Genomic DNA, 22,277 nt, shown 5'->3' with positions numbered 1-22,277 from the left:
TAAATTTAATAGTTTTTTTCATATATTGTAAATATATTAAGAAATTACTAAATATTTAAATATATTTGACTGTAAATATATTTATTATTATATAATTTGATGTTGTCATAAAAATTCACAATTTTAAATTCTGAATCAACCTAAAAGTGGCTTCGAAGAGTCAAAATTGTGGGTTGAACCCATCAAAGAAGTAGTATTGCTCAAGATTTACCCACGCTGATTGGTTGTCCAAAACAAATGAGACATGTGAATATGATTCTCTAATTATGATTAATGTGACAAATAATTAAGGGTGTCATTTGCTGGATTTAGTGGGTGTAGGGTCCCCCCTTTTTGGCCTTTGGATATATATGCTAAAGGCAAAAGAATATATCAACCGCGTTTGAAAAAATAGTGAGAAAATTTAAAAAAATATTTGTTAACATTTATTGGCGTGTTTTTCTTACTTTAATGGTTATAGTTTTACACAATATTCAAGTAGTACAAGATTTTTTTTTTAAATAGTTTTTTATACGGTATTTACATTGAAACCCGATTAATTCGAATCTGCATCACGCAAGTCCCTTTAATTTGGGGAATACTTTCTATCGGGATTTTTTTTTCCATACTCATTGTTCAAATCCGAGACATTAGATTAAGGGCAGATCATATTCATCCTGCCACAATCTTAGTAATAAGTGGTACATGATTCAAATGTTATCAAACGTTGTGTCTCCTTCTTGTTCCATTTTTCTTAATCATAAAATCGCTCTTCTTTGGAAAAATAAAATACTTAGGATTGAAAATATCACTTGTCATCACAACATTGTTTGAGTAGTTATTTTTCTTTACCTTCTGCTTCTTGCTCAAAAGAATGCGACATTAACTCGTAAATTTGTGTAATATCTTTTTTTTTCATCAGGTGTTCTAAAATGAACGAACTTATATACATCATCCGTTATTGGAAACTTAGGAAATAGTTGGAATATAATTTTCAAATTACTTAAAGAGAAATAACATATCTCTCTTTATTCGTTTATTATTTGATTTATGAATTTTTATTAACATAACCAATTTTGTTTTGAGGTCTTTTGGACTAAATTGGCTCTATTGTAGGGGTGTGCATTGTCGGATCGGATCAGATTTAGCACATTTCGGATTATAAATTTGTATTTCGAATTTTATAAAATACAATCCGAATTAAATTGGACCGGATCGGATTTTAAAATTTGAATCGAAAAAAATTTCAGATTTTCGGATCGGATTGTATGCTTTATTAAGGCTATTAACAATCCGATCGGCTACTGCACTTTTTAAGGCTACTGCTATTTACTATTCTATTAAATTGAACGACAACAAATATCTTTTATATCAATAGACAAATCAAAAGTTTCATAGCAAAATAAAATAAACTGAAATTCCAAACAAATATCTAATAAGGGAGGTGTTGTTGTCCTTCCATAGGAAGAAGAGAATGAGAATGAGAAACACAGAGGTAAGACTTATGTCACGACCCAAAATCTCACCCGTCATAATGGCGCCTATCTCAATACTAGGCAAGTCGAAAATCTCAATAAACCATAATTTCTCTCAAGATTGAAAATATAATATTTAAATACAATACAAACACTCCCCAAAACCTGGTGTCACTGAGTACATGAGTATCTAATATGAATACAAGTCTGAAAAATATAGTCTATAATAGTTTGAGACCAAATACAGTGAACAAAGAGATAGAGAAGGAGAGACATGGTCTGCGGAACACGGCAGCTACCTCAAAATCTCCTGAAAATCAACCGCGCGAAAGGATCAACACCCGCTATGTCCGAAAACACCTGGATCTGCACACGAAGTGCAGGGTGTAGTATGAGTACAACCAACTCAGCAAGTAACAATAATAAATAAGGAACTGAAGAGAGTAACGAGCTACACAGTTATGGTTCATTTCCAGTAATTCCAGCAAAAGAATAGACATGCTATCAAATCTGGCAGTTTAATGTCAAATCAATTTTTATACAGTTCCTGTTCATGTAATCCGTATATCAATAATATTTCAGAGATTTCACAACAATGACAGATAGCAACTAAGTGCAATAACAAATGAAAATCAAGTATAACCTCTTAGGACAACAATCACTCACTGGGCTCCCAACCCTCATCACTCACTCTCAGTGGGTATCTGTGCGCACTAGGGGTGTACAGACTCATGAGGGGCTCCTACAGCCCAAGCGCTATAAGCACGGACAACTAACGTGCTGCACGGATAACTCACGTACCATAATATAAATGTCTGAATCCGCACGGCCAACTCACGTGCTGCACGGCCAACTCACGTGTAATAATAATATAAGGATCTGCACGGCCAACTCACGTGCTGCACGGTCAACTCATGTGCAATAATAAGCCAATAAGGCCTGCTGCAGGCAGGCAGCCCCGATCCATAAAATATCCTCACAATCAGGCCCTCGGCCTCCCTCAGTCATAAATCTCTCCAGTCTCTCGGGCTCTCAATAATCATGAAATCAGCCCAAACAATAATGATATGATGTATCAATAATAATAATACAGACTGAGATAAAATGTGCAAGTAAAAACTGAGACTGAGTAAATATAGCATTTAGCAGGTAATTCAACATGTACTCAACCTTTGTGGGTCCCAATAGTACCATCACATAGCCTAAGCATGATTTCTAACATGATTTACAGTCAAATTTTCTCAACACACAGAGGGCATACAACTAACAACAAATTATTCAACTTTACAGTTTTTCGGGACGAACCAGGTCATAATCCCCTCGGTGCACGCCCACACGCTCGTCAGCTAACATGTGCGTTACCTCCAAAATAATCACATGATACCAAAATCGGGGGTTTAATACACTCAGGACCAGATTTAAAACTGTTACTTATCTCAACCCATGTATTTATTTATTCCGCTATGCCCTTGTCACGAGAATTAGTCTCCGAAAGCCTCATATCTAGCCACAATTAATTCGAATCAGTCAATACAAATTATTATAATTTATTCCATAAGGAAAATACTAATTTTCCCAATAAAATCCGAAATTAACTCAAAAATCGCCCGTAGGGCCCACATTTCGGAACCCGATAAAAGTTACAGAATATGAACGCCCATCCAACCATGAGTCCAATCATATAAATTTTACCAAAATCCGACATCAACTCGACCCTCAAATCTTCAATTAAAGTTTATGAAGATTTCTACCATTTTCAACCAAATCCTTACCCATTTGAACTTAATAATCCTTCCACAACCTTATTGGTATGTATACATAATACTCTTACACCCAAGAATTATACTATAAATCACCCATTTTTATTCCAAACCCGAAATTGAAGGATTGAGGAAAGAAATTCTTACCTCTTTGAAGCCCTAGCAAGATCCTTGTGAAATCTTCAAATCTTGAACAAGAATTGATGGATAAATGATCAAGTCTTCACTTTCTCTCTCTAAAATGCTCTCACCTCTCTCTAAAATATCAGATTTTGGCTAAAAAATGAGCTTCAAGGGCTATAAATCGAAGTTGGGTCGGGTTAAAAATTAGAAAGAATGGAAGCTCCGACGCAGTTATGCGATCGCATATGCGATCGCATAACAGGTATGCGGTCCGCATACCGGCCGTATAATTTGGCCTCCAAAGCTGGGCATTACTGACCCGGTCTGCATTCATTATCGCATATTGTACCGCAGATTTTCCTCAAATCTTGCCCCTATCCTGAACCACTTTACGATCATTATGCGGTCCGCCAGAAATGATCATTTTTCGACAAAATTTTCCTTTACACTTCGGTGCATTGTTCAACCCAAAAAGTCCGAGCCGCGGCGAAGCTCGCCGCAAGAAATTTCTATAATCTTTGTACTAATTGATCTACCTCGGCACCACCAAAACTTAATTTTCTTAGCAAAATTTCTCCGAGGTCGTTACACATAAGTTAGCATCAGGTCAATCTTTTCAACTTAAATTCTAAACCTTGTAACTAAGCGCTCTAAATCATTTTAAAGCCTCACCGAACCCAAATCAATTACCCCGGCAAGCCAAATAATAACTGTAATTCACAATTTGAGCAGTAAATGAGGGGACGAGATTACAATAGTCAAAACGATCGGTCGGGTCGTTACAACTTAAGAGAAGCAGACAGAGCAATCTGAAGAGAGGTTAGAGAGAGAGACTTCGATATAAACTAAGAAAAGAATAGTCTAAAGAGAGACAGATGAAATGAGAAGACTTAACCCTAAAATGTAAGTCTAATATTTATACATGTCCATATGATTCGAATTTCGGGTAAGATTGAATTAAAATTATTCCAATCCGTATTCGATCCGAATATCCGAACTTTTAAAAAACTCAATCCATATTCGATCCGAAATCCAAAAATTCGAATAAAATGGATCAACTCGAATTCTCGGATATTCGATCCAAGTACACAGCCCTACTCTATTGTCACCTTAGAACCAAGGATAACCGATTAATCTTGACTAACTTAAATTAAAGGAAAACAAATACATGACAAAACATCACTTTTATAAAGCAATAAGAGACTTCCCAAATGGGAGGTTTAGCATACGAAATTCACTTGCATACTTTTTCGGTCGAGTCCGTCGCACGGGACTTGCTTAATGTAGTTTATCTTCCTGTGTAGTACTTTATGGGTTATTACATAGGAACGTAGTTTATCGTGCACACATCCAAATGGCAGTGACTACGAATTTTCTTGTTAATTTTTTTTAGTTTAAAAAATAATTTATCTATTAAATTGAATAAGAAATACAAACGACTACAATAACAAGTAAATCTAAAGTACAACCAAGTTTGAAAGTCATCTACATGAGTCTTTACTATTCATTTTTCTTCATTGATGCTCTTCTAAAACTAATATATTAAAAGGTTAGTTTCAATAAGCTAAAGATTAGTTTTAGTAAGCACTAGAAGTTTTCTATATTTTTTACGGATATACGATGAATAATAAATACATATATACTTGTGTATATTTTCAGCATTTATTGTTTTAGATCAATCTTATGGAAAGTCATTTTTATTCCATTCTCTTTCCAAAAAGGACGACAAAGATTTTACTTGGGAAACATAATAAATTGGGTGGATAGAAGATGGGAAAGATTTTTTTTTATTATTTTTTTTTTCAAGTGCATTCTAAAGAAGTCGGTGGCTTAGATTTCAAAAAGGTTGTCCAAAAACATCCGATTCTTTGCCTTTTGATATGAATTTAATTGTATACATACCAATAAATTTTTAATTGTTTACTTACCAATTATATATGATTAATTAAAGGTTGCTCATCTTTGACGAAAAGGGTTCATTCATTTAATCTGATAATAAATAAATATCTTATTCAAGAATGTTCCCTTCAAATTAATATGTATCTTAGTTGGGTATTAATATGCCCTTTTTGCTTGCTTATATTTGTCTCGAAAAGAAAATGACAAAAATGATTAGTTCACTGTGCAACCTTATATCGTATATCTTGTCTGATATTAACAAGATTATTTTCATTTGGTCTCCAGTTGACGTGTTTGAGAGGCAAAAATGAGAACAAATTAAAGTAGAATAAAAGTTAATTACTTTAATTAGAAGTTCGAAATATGAGACTCAAAATATTTATTTTTTAATGTGCATTTTGACATAAATACTTTAATTTTTAAAATTAAATTTATATATTTGTTAACTATCCAAAAGTACTACTTATAAGTCAAGATAATTAATAATTTAAAATAGCTTCACTTAGAATGGAACAAAAGGAGTAAAGAAGAATACAAGTGCATTTTTTAAATATTATTTTCCTTGCCTCATGGCTGCAGTTTCCATATTATTTCTCTGCCAACCAACCTCTCAGTTGTTATTTGTTTATTTTTAGCTCTCTGTCTCTGGTAAGAATATTGAGCCGACCTAACGTTATTTTCACATTCACAAAATTAAAGGACTTAAATTTTTTACTACAAAAATCATAACCTAACAATTAACGAGCAGAAATAATTTTGGTGTGGTTCATAATTTCATATGCTGCAGTCTCGAGGGTCTGTACCTCATTTTGAAATAACAAGCAAAAATAATAAACGAGTTTTACCATGCATAGAATCTATATGTCATTTTCGAAGACAATATTTAGAAAATCTTTATACATAATTATGAGCTCCAAAAAGGGAAAGAAGCCAAAGATCATTTTCTCTCCTGACTTCTCATAATTATAGCTTTCTTCATGTCAACAATGATCGTGTCATTTTCCTTAATCTCATTCTTTCTTTGAAGAAAAAATAGTTGACTATTAAATTATTTACACTCTTTTTCTGTTTGCATTTTGCACTTGCTATATATATATTACTCCCAGAGTCCAATCATTTTACAAAAATGCAATGTTCTATTTGTTATTCACCATTTTCTTTCTGTATATAATAAATAAGTTCATAACCATTTTCTTTCTGTATATAATAAATACAACATTACATAACCTACTTTTTCTATTTCTGTCCAATTTCATTATATTGAAGTAATAATATCTTAAGGGGATTCTGAGATTTTCTGGTATCTCTATTGAATGCCAAAGGGACACCAGTGCAAACTCAAACAGTGACAACACACCTGGAAAAGGCTTGCTAAAACAAACCGACCTCGTGGGGGCCTCTTCTGTTTAAGAGGGAAGGTTCAAAATCGAACCGAACCGAAGACATATTGGCTTATTGATATCGAATTATCGGGATAATGAATAGTAAATGAATTGAGATTTTATAATTAACGGCTTAACAGTTTGGAGACTGATTACTTAATTTTCTTATCGGGTAAACCGTTAACCCGTTAAATTTTTTTATATTTATACTTTTTCCCCCAAATATATAAACTTGTTAGTTGTTACTACATTACTGCATAAGTAATTGTACATAGAATGATAGAACTGTCTATAGCTAATAGAAGTCGTCTTTGGCTTCTCATGAATTATGAGTAGACATGAATTGAATTACTCTTTAGGTCATTTTACTTAAGTGGGGTTTGTTTCATTACTTCACTTACAATAATCGTTAATTCGATACCAGTCCGCTCGTTGTCTTATTGGATGGCTAGAGGATTACTACATTTATAATCCGAAAATGATAAGTCGAACCGTTAAGCGTAATTATCCGTCCGATAAGCACCCTAATTTCAAGGCTAGACTCGGCCCCCTCCATTATTCTGTAATTAAATGACAAAAAAGGCCCCTTAATGTTTGGGATGGATTTAACATATAGTCTCTTAAAAACATTTATGGATAGTTTTGGTCCTTTGATTTTATAGTTTTGGTCCTTTGATTTTACCAAAAGTAAGTACTTTTGGTCTTCGTCAAATACTTAACGAACTCTACCGGTTAGAGTTAGCAATAAAAAATAAAATAAAACCAAAACATCAGAAAAGTCTTGTTAGATCTCAAAAAATTGGAATACAAAAATTTACAGCAGCCACAAAAAATAACAGAAATTATACCGTAGAAAACTGCACCAAAAATCATTAATAGACCAAAAAAAAAAAACAGTTAGATGTTTAAAATATATTAACTATTGACGAAAATTAAAGGTATTCATTTTGGATAAATTTAAAGAATTAAAATTGCTCAAAAATATATTTAAGAGGACTATTTTGCACCTTACGGGGAGCTTTGGAGCAACTATAAAATTGTCTTAATGCGACTTATAGGTAATAAGTTTCGAACCGTAGAATTAACGGTCGTCTACATTACACCCTTTTGGGATGCAGCTTTTTCCGAATGCGCGAATATACAATACTTCATGCACCGAATTATTTTTTTAATTCACTATTTTGCACCTACCCGAACATGATGATCAATTTTTGTCATTTTCTTGAAATAATTTTCTGCTTACATTATGACCGTTTGGTTGGATTGGAACCATAGAGTTAATTTATGACCGTTTGAGAAACAATTCCACTGACATATACATAGTACAGAGTACAGTCAAATACTTATTTGACACAAAAAAGCTTTGGAGCTCAGTTTCCTAAAACACAGCCCCCTATTATTTTAACACCCATATAGTAATTTGTGTGGTAATACATAAGATTAGACATATAAAAAGGGCCACCCAAAATAGACATTGAGCTCCATCTTCCACCGTCTACTTACCATTTTTCTTGTCTCGAGAACTCCATTTCCCCATAACACCCCTTTTGGAGCTTCTTTGTTCCTCTTAAAAATCTCTCACTAGCTCTATTAATATTCTTGAAAAGACGGGAACAAGAATTTCTTCATAACTAGTTCAAAGATCTTGGCACAAAACAATCATGGCTACTGCTTTTGTACTGTGTTTAATAGTTTTCTTGGCTTTCACTGGTTACTCAAGTAAGCAGCTTGTTGCTACTTTCACTTCAAATTTCTTTATTTTCTGCCTTTTTCATGTGTTCTTTATAAGGGGTTTTCACCAGATTTTGCTCTTAGTTTGTGTATCCAACAATATTTTCTTCAAAGATTGAATTTTTAGCTCTCTCACTTCAAGATTCTCTGTTCTTGCATTTTCCATCTGTTTCTTGATAAAGGGTTTCACCAGATTTTACTCTTAGTAGTGTATACAAGAATTTCTTATACAAAGATTGAGTCTTTTTTTCTCTGACAAAATTTCAATAATTTCTGTTTCTTGAGCTGATTTCTTATTTATGGTGGTTTTTTTTTTTGTTTTTTTCTAGGTGGTGCTAATTACTGTTTATGCAAAGATGGGGTAGGAGACAGCCTTATGCAGAAGAGTATAGATTATGCTTGTGGAAATGGAGCTGACTGTACTGGTATCCTTCAAAATGGACCTTGTTACAACCCTAACACTATCAAAGATCACTGTAGCTATGCTGTAAATAGCTATTATCAGAGGAAAGCTGCAACTGGTGCAACCTGTGACTTTTCTGGAACTGCAACTCTAAGTTCAAATCCACCATCTTGTAAGTTCCTAAATGATCTTGTTTTTCTTCTTTTTTATTTCCTTTGTTTTGAAACACTTATTCCTCTATAAGTCACTGATATTGTTCTTTTATTATTATTTTTAATTAACAGCATCTACTTCTGGATGTTATCAGACAACTCCTGGGTATGTTTCTTAAGATTTTGTTGTTTTTGATGCTAGATCTTGTATTTATCTTGTCAATATTGAATGAAGCATCTCCTTAAACTTGCATCTAATTCTCATTTCAAAATCTTTTTGTATTTTCTCAACAAAAAAAGGAAGAGTTTCTCTCCCTTTAGATTGCAGTGAATGCCATTCTTTTCCTAGGGCAAAAATGGTGATAATTCCCCTCGTTTAATTAAAAAATAGAAGGTTCTTTTGGTCCCTTTTTGTCTGGATGATGCTTGCTTCACCTTGTAGCACATTCTCAGGGGAAAAATCTTGGAAAAATATTTTTTTTTCATGATTTCAGTATAAATATTCACCTACCAAGTAGGGGTGGTGATATATAGAAGTTAAAACTCTGTTCTCAGGGTAGGAAAGGACCTATTACAAGATAAAAGGTGCAATTATAAATGCCAAGATATGAACTTTGATGTATGAGTGAATGGTTGGAAGCTTTTCCTAATATAGTGACCTTTTTTTCTGAGGATATAATTAAAGATTGTTGTTGGTGCTGTCACTTGTCTTCTTTTACCTAAAATAAAATCTCTCAATAGTCATTCTTAGTGTCCCAACTGTGCCGATAACTTTCAAACATAAGATGAGTTAGATTCATCATTATGTATGCCCATGTGACCTGTTTTTGATGTTGATATAGTCTGTATTTTAGTGTTGTATTTGTCACTTTCTCCCATTGTCATGATAAAAATCTTTAAGTTGACATTTATTTCCAGCCATTATGTAATATTTTATAGAACCAAAGTCATTTCCACCATATCTTATCATTCATGTAACATGCTTACTCTGGACTATACTATAATAACAACACTAACATGCTTATTTTGGACTATACTATAATGACAACAACATTAACATGTTCAGTCTGGAATTAACTATGCCTCAATCTCAAGCAACTTGGAGGCGGTTACATGAATTCTCATTGTTTATGTTACTCTATTTAAGCTCGTCTCAGTGTACTCGGGACTTTTCTATTCTATAGAACTAATAATTGAATATAGTGGATGATCTTGTTCTTGCTTCATATTGTTTTTTACTTTATACCAGCAACACTGGTGGAGGTACCACAACTGTACCAGGAACCACAACTCCAGGGACCGGCACCGGCACCAGCACTGGGACCGGCACCGGCACCGGCACGGGAACTACAACAGGTATTAACAATCCTACTTTTGGGCTAGGACCAACAGGAAGTGGTGGCTTCAATCCAGATGGCAGCGGCACAGAAACTCTTCATAAAAATACTGTCTTTTTCACTATAGCCATTTTGTTTACAAGCTTGGTATGCTTAAGAAAATGATGAACGTGAGGCAGTAAATGAAGGGAAGGAAAGGTTTGAGAAGATAATGTGGGCTTTTGGCACAAAGTATGGGGTAGCCATTTACAATGGTCAGCAGGGGAGAATCATCTGGACACACTTCCACTTGGACTTTTTCTTTTTATTTCTTTCTTTCTTTTTGTTTGTTTTCTTCTTGTTCTTTATCTCCATCTTCTTAGCGAGTGAAAAAGTTTGGAATTAGATTCCCTTTTGAAGTGATGTGGCTGTTTCTGGGGTAGTAATGTAGGAAGAATCTGATCTCTTCTTTTTAGATTTTCCTTTTTGTATATCTGGAGAGTAGAAGACATAAGGCTGTATTGTTTATTTTAGAGATGTTATCAATGAGTACTCACTACCCTACCCCTGTGGTGATATTAGTGCATCTCTGTATTAAAATATAACCCCCTTCTAGTTCCCTGTCCATCTGTCTTTGTGATTTCTGTTCGTTCATCTTGTTTCTTTGTGCGTGTGTGTAGAGAATATTAGCAAAGTATAATTGAAAATCCCAACTTAAAGAAATGTAGAAATAGGCTCAAGTGTCAGAGTGAAAGGAATCTTGGTTCCTTCACAAGAGAATAAACCAAACAAGTGTGACTCCTTCAAGTTTCTTTACCCTAAGCCCTTTTTGAATGGATCTTACATAAGAAACCAAACAAGGTTTCCTTCTAGTTTCTTTACTTTGCCCTTTTTGGCGGCACCTTACATGAAGGTCAAAAGCTACTTAAATTTTTTAATGTATTTAATATTAGGATCAATGAGTTGAATGAAAATCATGAGAAACCAATATTCAAAATCCTGTAGAAACAAAAGAGTTGGATGATCGTTTTTCCTATAGTGATCAGAGTATTCTAGTATATAAACTGATGATAAATAAAATGTATACGTCCTGCGTGCAAGCTGGTACGATCACTACTTTTAGGTGCTAAAATAGAATCTTCAAAGCAAGAACTTTTGACTTTACGTTAGATGTAGGTGAAAAGGTTGAGGTAAAGAATCTTGAAGGAGAACTTTTGAGGTTTCATTAAAATAAAATAAAAAGCTCAAGGTTGTTTCACTTGGATGGTGACTCCAGTGCACATGCACGGCATCTTTCAATGAGCCAGACCTTATTATGATATAATAAGGGATAATGACTTCAGAACTACTTTTATACACCAGTAACAACCTTTGAACTTTTACCACGGTGTGGGATAATACATATGTATGTTGTTGTAATAACCTTTGAGCTTTATGTAGAGCCCCCTCCCCCTTTGAAAAGGATAGCATGTGACACAACAAGGATCTGTTAACAGCAATGGTTCATTACTCCTGGTCTAAGTTGTAGGTTAAGTTAGGATATGCATCAATCACAGTACCTTCACTAATCAAATAAGTTCAAAGTGGTAATTGGTAATTGACATATAATAAGATCAGCATCACCAACTCCTCACATCCTCTATCTGTATGCACTCTTGCATCATAAGCTTAGAAGAGAACCTGATCCCAACATTATAAAAAAAACAGCCAGAAAACATGTACATAGCTCGGGTTCCGGAACCCATGCAGAAAGAAAATTCTAGCGACATCTATCTTTCAACAAACTGTCCAGCAATATCCCTTGACTAAGTTACTATAGTTTCTTATCCCCAAGATACGTTATTCTAATTGCCAATATCACAAAAACATTTCCGATTTCTAGAGATAACATCTTAAACTACCTCTAGTATTCACTGCTAATTCAAAATGTTCCTGAAACTACCATGGTACCTGGCATGAAGCTCTAATAGGAGTGATGTAATCCTAAATATATTACACAATAAAAGTTCACCACTGCATCAAGGCGCAAGCTATGATTTACCAGGCATAGATTCCAGCTCCAAATATTGAAGAACTGAAAGAAACATGTTGAAAATGCTAAGATATTCAGCTAATTATACTGCTTAGGTAATCAGTTTATTACACTTCTGTACTGGATGCCAAAGCACATTCAATATGTAGGTAATAAGGCTGATGGTGCTCACTGGCAAACTGATCTCACCTCTAAGTAGAATCAGGAAGTTAGATCTCCACATGTGGGATGTGCTAACAATCTGCTTTGTACAAGTACTAATAATCAAACAGGAACAGAGATGGTCGAGACAGAGTCAGGATTTGCCCTTTGTGATTGATCAGAGTGAACGAATTCCACTATCAACCTGGAGACAACATCAGGCTTCTCCACATGGGGGATATGGCCGCACTTTGGTATTTGGCGTATAATAGCATTTGGTAGTTCACAATGCAATCTCTGCGCACATAAGAGTCAACGGACACTTTAGTAATACTTATGAACCACGTATTTGGCTGCTACAAGCCAACAGATTTCTATTGTTGCAAACTTGAAAGAAACATACCACTCCGAGCTTGTAGTCAATTATCTGATCATCTTCACCCCATATTATTAGTGTTTTCTGCTTGACCTGCATAACAAAACTTCTGCTAGCATCATAATGCTGTAGCATTTTCCATAGGGACAAGAAGAAAATAAGTTGACAACATGAAGAACGGATACAGCTAGCAAAACACATCTTTATGCAATGTATCAGTAGAATCAGACGCGGCGAGAATCCAGTCAGCCCCAAGACTTACAGAAAATTATGAGGGCCACAGGAAGAGATTCACCATAATTCTGGTCTCATTTACATACCACAATTGATTTTATTGACATCTAAAGCTAATAGGTTTGCAATTTCTAGAGAGGTTACGTGGAGTTTGCAGCTAAGGCTCACTTGTCTGGACTGTTTAAGAACAATACAGCATATTGAATATTTCTTACTAAAACAGACTATTCATAATTAAGCCAGTGGCCAGGAGTTCCTATATTTAGACTCCAATAATTGCATGTCCAAATGGCAACCATGTTAAGATGAAACTAATTAAAATCATTATTCCTAACTCCATGATCCAATCATTGCCTATAAAATACAGCAAGATAGTGTTGCTCCATATCAGAGTCAATGCAAAAGAAAGTACCAAAAGATCGCAACAGGCACGTCTATTTAGGAACTTAAAGAAAATTTAGTAAATTTGTACATACATGTTCTATCTGTGCAACAACATTGTAACCTCCACTGATCATGAAATTCACTGTTGCATCCTCCCACCAAGGTAACAAACAATGTAAGCGGCCAATCTGGACAGAAAACCAGATAATCAGAAGGCCTGGTAAAACAAGGAGCATTAAAAATATGCCAGAAGCACATGGTGACCATCTGATCTGCATGACTTTTAGGTTTCTAATAGATTACAGGGTCAACTTACATTAGTCCAGTCTATGCAGGTATTTAATGGTAAGCCATTGAAAGATAATGATGTTGCATATAAGCGAAGTGGAACACTTTTCAACAAGTAGACCTGCAGCAGCAGGTTTGTTATCAGATTAGTGAAAAGAACAAGAAATATGGATGGCTGATGCACAAAGAATGTTGTTCAAAATATATCCGAGCACATGTTATATTTGAGATCTTTCCGTTGAATAGGAGACTGAATAGTAACAAACTGAAACTAAAAGTTCTTTCTTTAGTTGGGGTCGTGCAGCATTAGGAGAAAGATCTGATAGACAAAGAGAGTCAGTATAAGGATGCTAAACTTAGATCGATTAAGGATCAATCATCATTAACAATTAGGGAAAGTTTCTCTTTTTTACTCTTTGAGTTTGCTAATCAGAAACCATGTTGTCAATAAATCACAATCCTTGTAACATATATTTGCAGTTACATCAAATAATCCAATATGGAGTAGAAAGTATCCCTTTGTTTTAAGAGGACCAGGAGGGAACTCACCCCAGCATAAGCTACTGCTTTGGGTAAGGTTGCAAGGTTTCCTGTACCTTCTGCATAAACACTTGCATCGATTAAAACCAGCTTATAAACCTGATAAAGTGAAAGAGGCGTTGGAGTAAGCATAACGTTATACCTTCTTCATACTAGAAAGTAATTTATAATATCTGGACATGGATCCACAGTTACTAATGTACTTACTGCTTCAGGATATTTGACAGAAAAGTCAATAGCAACCGCAGATCCAAGACTTGGTCCGACAAGTACCATTGGCCTCTTGATGTAGGTAGACCACAGCTGAAAGAGAAACGAGACTGAAAAATTTACAAAAAGAATCAACGGAAGATTCTTTCAAAATTCAAGATCCGATTAATTCTTTGATGTGGCTGTTCACCAGGGAGACCTACCTGACCCTTATTGCCCTTTTAGTGGTTTCTACATATAAACTTAGACAAGTAAACACTACTTCCATAATTTTCTAGATTAGGACCATGCCTAGTAAGCAAGGGGCCCCTTCATAATGCTGCATAATTGTGATATCATACCACCGCGATGGGGTATAACTTTGGCACGTGCCCCTGCATACTAAGTATTACCATACACTACTAGGTGAAAATTGAATGTGAGTTTACCTTTGAACTTAAATATGCAACTTTGCATTTATTAGAATGTATAGTGAAAGAGATCAATTCCAACCATTCAAGTTTGTATGCACCAGATTAGGACATACATTTTAAAATCAGTAAGGTACCTGGTAAAGATGATCACGCTTGGAAGCTACATCACACGATGGAAGCCTTTCTTTGATATCACAGGAAACAAAAAGATACGAAACCATGAGGAAGTCTTCAGTCTTTGTTTGCAAAATCTTTCTGAAAAAATGAAAAACCCGGAAAGAACTAGGACAAGACAATGTACCTAAATCAGAGAAACCCCATCCAAGGATATCAACTGCCCATGTCTCCAACCCAGCCTCCTCAAGCATAGGAAGTGTGTACCTCCACTCTAAACATGAGCTGAACAATGAGGTATAATGAACAACAGGCACAACAAGAGAAAGTGGTCAGAACTATTGGCTTGGCGTGACGCATACCTATCAAAACCATGGAGAAGCACGACTGGATTGGCCTCTGTCTGTTCTTTTGGCTTCACACAACTACTCAAGACACAACCCTTTGATAAGTTTACCTAAAATGAAGCTGGATTATCAAACTGAAGCAGTAACAGAGCTTTATAGAGAAAGTGAATAATTAATTCAATTCCGATATTTAGATATTTGAGTTTAGGACTATTACAAGGAAAATAATTCATTTCTTATTTTTCTCCTTGTGATTCTGGTTAAACACATTCCACCTTCAATTATATTATACGAGCAATTTTGATTCCTTCGACGGTAAATCTTCACAAAGTTAACGAATTATTAAGTATTAAACCATTCAATTATTATGTATTATGTCAAATTTGTAACGTTACTCCATATTTGAGAGTAATATAGTCCCAAAATAGTCTAAATATCACATATTACCTATATAGAGTGAGACTGTGCTAGACTGTTAGTTTATTGAAGGTTAAATGTACTTAGCCAAATATTACAAGGATCAAAACTAGAATTAACCAATAACTGAGGGACTAAAGTGCAATTATCCGAAACAACTCAAAATCATCCCAAAAATGAGTAGCACATTTTGAAAGTAAAAAAGAAAAGAAAAGCGTACAGGTACTCTTTCAATTCGTGAAGCCAATTTTCTAGCAGAAGAGTCTTTGATATTCTCGACTTGGTTAGGAAGAAAATCCGGAAATTCAGCAGCTCGGATCCTTAAACGCCTTGAAATGGAGAATTTTACATTGTGTCCAATTGGGATTGGTGGAGGAGCAACACCGGCTCTGGCTGAGAGCATTGTTAACATAATAGTGGTGTGACTCCGCCGTGCACGGTGGCACTGGTTTTTCAACTTACTCGTACAAAGAAGAAGTGGAAGAAGAATTTATGTTTGGTAGAGGATTGGATTTGCCATGTGGCCGTTTCTGCGTTTCACTTTTTTTTTTTTTTTTTTTTACACAGGAAAAAATAGTGCTACATTCATGACTGAATTAAGAATATTAATAAATGTAATATTAAGATATATTTTATATTGATAGAAGTAAAACTTATTGTAGTAGTTACATGAAACCAGGTGTGAACGCTAATGTATTCACGCTTTCTTTCTTTTTTATAAATAATTTTTTTTGCGCCAACTACAAACTCAAGGCCAAAATTATACAAAATAAAATAATAACAAAAATAAAAGTACTACTAGGAGTTATTAATACATAACAGTGATATAATTCCAGATATGCACAACAAAATTTCAGCACTGCTCCAAGTTATTTTTCTTATAACATTCCACACTGGTACCTCCTACCTCCCACCAACACAAGTATCGGGTAACTCTGCCGTCTACGCTTGCACCGCTACAAGCTATGATTCACCGGCCATAAACTCCAGCTCTACATTGAAGAGAAACCAAAAGAATTATGTACCACAATGCTGCTAATTCAGCTAATTACACTGGTTAAGTATTCAGTTTATTTCGCTTCTGTACTGGATACCAAAGCGCCTTCAATATATAGATAATAAGGTTGATGTTGCATAAAGAAAGAAAGCATAGTTCACCATTGAAGCTGGAAAACTAACCTCATCACTACGTAGAATCAACAAGTCAGATCCCCAAATTAGATATATGCTAACTATCTGCTTGTACAAGTATCATTAACCAAACAGGAACAGAGATGGTGGAGACAGAGTCAGACTTTGCCTTTTGTGATTGATCAGAGTGAACAAATTCCACAATCAACCTGGAGACAGCATCAGGCTTCTCCACGTGAGGGATATGGCCACACTTTGGTATTAGGCGTAGAATCGCATTTGGAAGTTCAGAGTGCAATCTCTGTGCACATAAAAGTCAACGGACAATTCAGTGACTCTACATATGTGTATTTGGATGATAGGAGTTACCAGGTTTATATATTTCCAGAATTTGAAAGAAACATACCACTGCGAACTTGTAGTCAATAATCTGATCATCTTCACCCCATATTATTAGTGCTTTCTGCTTGACCTGTATAATAGAACTCCTAGCATGAGAATACTGTAGAATTTTCCACAGGAATGAGAAGAAAACCAGTAGACAACATAGGAAATGGAGCTACAGCTAGAAGAAACACTCTCAGTGCTATAGAAGCAGAAGCAGGTGTGGATCCAATCAGCCACAATTTTAGTAGAATGGTCCGACAAAAAAACATGAGGGCCCTGGAGATCAACGGTAACTCTAGTCTAATTTATTACCAAACCAATAATATTGGTGATGTCTACAACTAATAAGTTCGGAATTTCAAGAGAAGTTCATAGGTGTTTGCAGTCCAGAATACACAAGAATTTTACTTGCTAAAACAGACTTTCGAAATTAATCATTTGGCAGGAGTTTCTGTATATAAACCCAACATTGCATAAATGAACAGTAAGATTACATTTTTTACGGCTAGTCCCACAACATCTTTTACAGCAAGAACATGTTGCTCGATACCATAGTCATGAGAAAAGAAAGTATAAAAGGTGCCAATAGGCATGTCTATATAGGAAAAACTTAAGATTATTTAGTAAATTTCCACATACATGTTGTATCTGATCAATGACGTTGTAACCTCCGCTGATCATGAAATTCACTGTTATATCCTCCCACCAAGGTAATAAACAATGTAGACGACCTATCTGGATAGAAAACCATGTAATTAAAAGGTCTGATAAGACAAGTAGTGCAGACGCCCATTTCGGACATCTGAGCTCCACGACTTTCAGGTTTCCTAAAGATCAGAGGGTCGAAACTTACATGTGTCCAGTCTATGCAGGTACTTAATGGTAAGCCATTGAAAGTCAATGATGTTGCGTATAAACGAAGTGGTATGCTTTTCAATAAGTAGACCTGCAACAAGTTAGTTGTCAAGATAGTGAAAACAATAAGAAATATAGATGGAAGATACTCGAAGAATGCTGTAAACATATTTGGATACATGTTAGATCCATGATTTGGATCAGAATCTTTCCAGTAACAGACTGAATGATAACTTGATATCTGATGTATCTAGTACGAGTTATTTGGGTTTTGCAGCTTCAAGGAAAAGATCTGACGAACAAAGAGTGTTACTATACAATGGGTGCTAATCTTTGGATTAGTTAAGTTGATTCAATCATCATTTACGATTCTCCTTTTCTTTCGAGCTTATCATAAATCACGTCCTTGGTGAAACCACAATTATGATATAGATGTTCATTTACATCAAACGGTCTCCGCTGCCTTTTACCTTGTTGTTGCTATTAATTGCTTATTGCTTCCTTTTACTCTAGTGGTGAGCACCCTCCACTTCCAACCAAGAGGTTGTGAGTTCGAGTCACCCCAAGAGCAAGGTGGGGAGTTCTTGGAGGGAGGGAGCCGAGGGTCTATCGGAAATAGCCTCTCTACCCCAGGGTAGGGGTAAGGTCTGCGTACACACTATCCTCCCCAGACCCCACTAGTGGGATTATACTGGGTTGTTGTTGTTGCTGCTGCTTCCTTTTACTGTTCTTGAGCCGAGGGTCTATCGGAAACAGCCTTTCCACCTTCATGAGGTAGAGGTAAGGTTTGCGTACACATTACCCTGCCCAGACCCCACTTGTGAGATTCCACTGGGTTTGTTGTTGTTGTATTTACCTCAAATGGTCAAAATATTCTCTACTGTATCCCTTTATTTTAAGAGGACTTGGAGGGAACTCACCCCAGCATAAGCTAATGCTTTTGGTAAGGTTGCGAGGCTTCCTGTACCTTCCGCATAAACACATGCATCGATTAAAACCAGCCTATCCACCTATAAAAGTAAAAGCTACTTCAGAGGAAGCCATAAAATGATACCTCCTTAATACTAGAAAATAATCTATAAAATTTGTATAAGGGATTCACAGTTATTTAATGTAATTACTGCTTCTGGATAGTTGACAGAGAAGTCAATAGCAACAGCAGATCCAAGACTCGGCCCGACAAGTACCATTGGCCTCTTGATGTAGGTACACCACAACTGAAAGAAAAACAAGACTGAAGATATTCAAAACAAGTAAATGGAAAATTCCTTCAAAAATATAATATCAGACTAATTTTTCAACATGGCCTTACAGCAGGGAGACCTTTCTGAGCCTTATTAACCATTTAGTGGTTTCTACAGATAAACTAAGACAAGTAAATACTACTTCCATAATTTCCTAGTGTAGGGCTGTGCCGAGTAAGAAAAGGTACCCCCGTAATGCTGCATAACTGTGATATCATACCACTGCACAATGGGTTACAACTGTGGTATGCGCCCTTGCATAGCAAGTATTATAGTAAACTACCAAAAAATAATTGAATGTGACTTTTAACTTAATTTTGTACTTCGATATGCTACTTAATTTGTACTTAGGTATGCTACTTCACATTTATTAGAGTGTCTAATAAAAGAGACTTTTCTTTTTGTCTAATAAAAGAGACTAATTCCAACATTTGAAGTTTGTGTGCACTAGATTAAAAGGGCAACCGGGTGCACAATGCATCCCGCGTTCATGCAGGGTGCGGGGAAGGGCCGCACCCCAAGGGGTGTGATGTAGAGTTGTAGACAATTTACCCTAATGCAAGCATTAGTGGCTGCTTCCACGGCTCCTCTAGATTAAGACATATAATTCATAAAATCAGTAGGTACCTGGTACAGATGATCACGCTTGGAAGCTACATCACACGATGGAAGCCTTTCTTTAAAATCACAAGGAAACAGAAAGAGATGAAACCATGAGCAAGTCTTCAGTCTTTGTTTGCAAACTCTTACTGAAAAAATGAAAAATCGGGAAAGAACTAGGACAAGACAATGTACCTAAATCAGAGAAGCCCCATCCAAGGATATCAACTGCCCATGTCTCCAACCCAGCCTCCTCAAGCAATGGAAGTGTGTACCTCCACTCTAAACATGTGCTGAATAATGAGGTTTAATGAACAACAGGAGCACAGCAATAGAAAGCCGTCAAAACTATTACCTTAGCATGAGGTATACCTATCAAAACCATGGAGAAGCACAATTGGATTGGCCTCTGTCTGTTCTTTTGGCTTCACGCAACTACTCATTACACAACCCTTCGACAAGTTTACCTAAATGAACCAGCAATGAAGCTGAACCGTCAAGGGAGTTATCAGAACTTTATAAAGGAAGAGAATGCAACTTAAAAGATTACTGAAAAGATCTTAAATATATATATTTATATTAAGTCTGCACGCATTGTCACAAGGTAGTATGCAGGGGTGTATGAAGCATTAAGGTGACGGGTTCAACTGAACCCATAACTTTCAATGCGGGGCATAAATTTATCTATAAAAATCTATGAAAATTGCAACAAATAGTAAATATGAACTCATAACTTTAAAAATATAATGGGTTCAATGCTAAAAATCTTAAAGGTTGAACCCATAAAATTTAAATTCTGGATTCACCTCTGGTAGTATGTGCAATAGTATTCACTATCTGTTTTAAAAATCCTGGATTATTCCTAAACAACCATGACTAAATAGAAAATACTCCCTCCTTCCTTCCGAATATATGATAACTCCTTCCCATTTAGGATATTCCAAAAGTTTTTGACACTATTATCATTTCTGTAAAATTTTCACAACTTTCAAGAAATAAAGTTTATCAAACTATTCAAACTTCAGACTTGGATTTAATGTTTCCTCTACAAAAAAAAAATAATTTTTCAACCATTACTTTAATTTTTTCTTACAAATTTCAGGTCCAATCAATACCTTTATATAAATCTGGATGGGGGAGTAAACAATTATTCATTACTTATGAAGAAACTTATATTTAAAAAAAAAAAGATTTATCCTTGTACTTTGTTATCTAATCCTAATCTAACATCCCCAAATAGAGATATCAAATAGCCCTTAAGTCTAATCCTTGGTGGACAGATTTACTCGATACTAGTGGGAGGTAACAGCAAACTAGAATAGTCGAGGTAGACGCAAGCTGGCTCGAGCACTATTGTCATAAAAACATCAAAATAGCCTGTCTAGCTACCATAAAAACCTGCATGCATGGTGCAATTCTTGTTCTTGTACTACTGATTTTAGGTTCTAAAACACAAAATTTGCTACCTATGTGTTAGTATTTTTCCAAAGCAACAAAATTTTACACATCAAAACAGAACCCATTTCACAAAAAGTACAGATTTTGCCCCAGGTGATTCCCAATGCTTCATGCAACATTGAAAGTGTAAACACAGAGAAAAAAGATACAGAAACCATTAAAGAAAATAGCACATTTTGAAGCTAATAAAAAGAGGGAAAAACATACTGGTAATCTTTCAATTCTTGAAGCCAATTTTCTAGCAAAAGGATCTTTAATATTCTCCACTTGTTTAGGAAGAAAATCTGGAAATTCACCAGCCCATATTCTAAAAGACTTAAAACTCCAACATTTTCTTTTGGGTCCAATTCCAAAGAAAAGTGTTGGTGGCGGAGCACCACCAGCTCTGGCTGAGAGAACTGTTAGCATAGTGGCATTGGGTTTTCTGCTACTCATACATACATACAAAGAAGAAGAGTGAGTAGCCATTATTTTATGTTGGTACTTGCCTAACTCGGGTGCAAGTTGGATTTTGACATTTGGCCTAACAAAATCAGGAGAAAGGTTCAGCAATGTGGCCGTACATGCATTTCACGTTTTCTTTTAATTTAATTTTCCCGCTTTCTATGATTAAATTAATGGAGAAAAGGTCAAAATATTGAAAATAATTTTTTTTAAATACGACCACATACTATGGGGTGGTTTGGTAGATTGCATAAGAATAATAATTAGATGTATCATTAATGTTGGAATTATTTATACTGATATTATTTTTTATTCACGGTTTGGTTTGGTGTATTAAACAAAAATAGATAAAATTACATCATATATCACTTGGGCTATATAACTCATTCGAAAATAGCCCACATTTGAAGCCCTAACCTGGTTTGGCCCAGGTTGTATATGT

At 35.3% G+C, this 22,277-nt stretch overlaps 3 protein-coding genes across 6 annotated transcripts; 1 reads left to right on the top strand and 2 right to left on the bottom strand.

Annotated features, from left to right (window-relative positions):
• The first annotated feature begins 7,931 nt into the window (after positions 1 to 7,931).
• LOC107788665 (PLASMODESMATA CALLOSE-BINDING PROTEIN 2) lies at positions 7,932 to 10,806 on the top strand. The gene is made up of 4 exons (XM_016610365.2): positions 7,932 to 8,337; positions 8,679 to 8,924; positions 9,037 to 9,070; positions 10,154 to 10,806. Exons 1-4 carry the CDS (start codon positions 8,280 to 8,282, stop codon positions 10,404 to 10,406), a joined length of 591 nt encoding a protein of 196 aa, XP_016465851.1. The 5' UTR covers positions 7,932 to 8,279; the 3' UTR covers positions 10,407 to 10,806.
• Positions 10,807 to 12,251: 1,445 nt separating this feature from the next.
• Positions 12,252 to 16,585, bottom strand: LOC107788664 (alpha/beta hydrolase domain-containing protein VTE7-like). Of its 3 annotated transcripts, XM_016610363.2 has the most exons (10): positions 15,937 to 16,585; positions 15,315 to 15,409; positions 15,140 to 15,237; positions 14,973 to 15,022; positions 14,423 to 14,518; positions 14,225 to 14,314; positions 13,704 to 13,796; positions 13,480 to 13,575; positions 12,797 to 12,862; positions 12,252 to 12,690 (listed from the first exon to the last, which is right to left on the bottom strand). In XM_016610363.2, the coding sequence occupies exons 1-10, from the start codon at positions 16,126 to 16,128 to the stop codon at positions 12,517 to 12,519; spliced, it is 1,050 nt and encodes a 349-aa protein (XP_016465849.1). In that variant the 5' UTR covers positions 16,129 to 16,585; the 3' UTR covers positions 12,252 to 12,516. The 3 variants fall into 3 exon arrangements, with proteins under 3 accessions (XP_016465849.1, XP_075104253.1, XP_016465850.1); XM_075248152.1 differs by lacking the exon at positions 14,423 to 14,518 and having other exon boundaries at positions 14,225 to 14,305; positions 15,937 to 16,266; XM_016610364.2 differs by lacking the exon at positions 13,704 to 13,796 and having other exon boundaries at positions 15,937 to 16,265.
• Positions 16,477 to 21,901, bottom strand: LOC107788663 (alpha/beta hydrolase domain-containing protein VTE7-like). 2 transcript variants are annotated; one of them, XM_016610361.2, is made up of 11 exons: positions 21,599 to 21,901; positions 20,306 to 20,400; positions 20,129 to 20,226; positions 19,961 to 20,010; positions 19,211 to 19,306; positions 19,010 to 19,099; positions 18,088 to 18,180; positions 17,874 to 17,969; positions 17,254 to 17,319; positions 16,896 to 17,148; positions 16,477 to 16,708 (listed from the first exon to the last, which is right to left on the bottom strand). In XM_016610361.2, the coding sequence occupies exons 1-10, from the start codon at positions 21,857 to 21,859 to the stop codon at positions 16,945 to 16,947; spliced, it is 1,149 nt and encodes a 382-aa protein (XP_016465847.1). In that variant the 5' UTR covers positions 21,860 to 21,901; the 3' UTR covers positions 16,477 to 16,708; positions 16,896 to 16,944. The 2 variants fall into 2 exon arrangements, with proteins under 2 accessions (XP_016465847.1, XP_075104252.1); XM_075248151.1 differs by having other exon boundaries at positions 20,306 to 20,421; positions 21,599 to 21,737.
• Between the last annotated feature and the right edge of the window lie 376 nt (positions 21,902 to 22,277).

The sequence above is a fragment of the Nicotiana tabacum genome, chromosome 24 (assembly GCF_000715075.1).
Source record: "Nicotiana tabacum cultivar K326 chromosome 24, ASM71507v2, whole genome shotgun sequence".
Taxonomy (NCBI): domain Eukaryota; kingdom Viridiplantae; phylum Streptophyta; class Magnoliopsida; order Solanales; family Solanaceae; genus Nicotiana; species Nicotiana tabacum.
The sequence above is the reverse complement of the archived record's forward strand: the minus strand, read 5'-3'. Positions and strand labels throughout refer to the sequence as shown.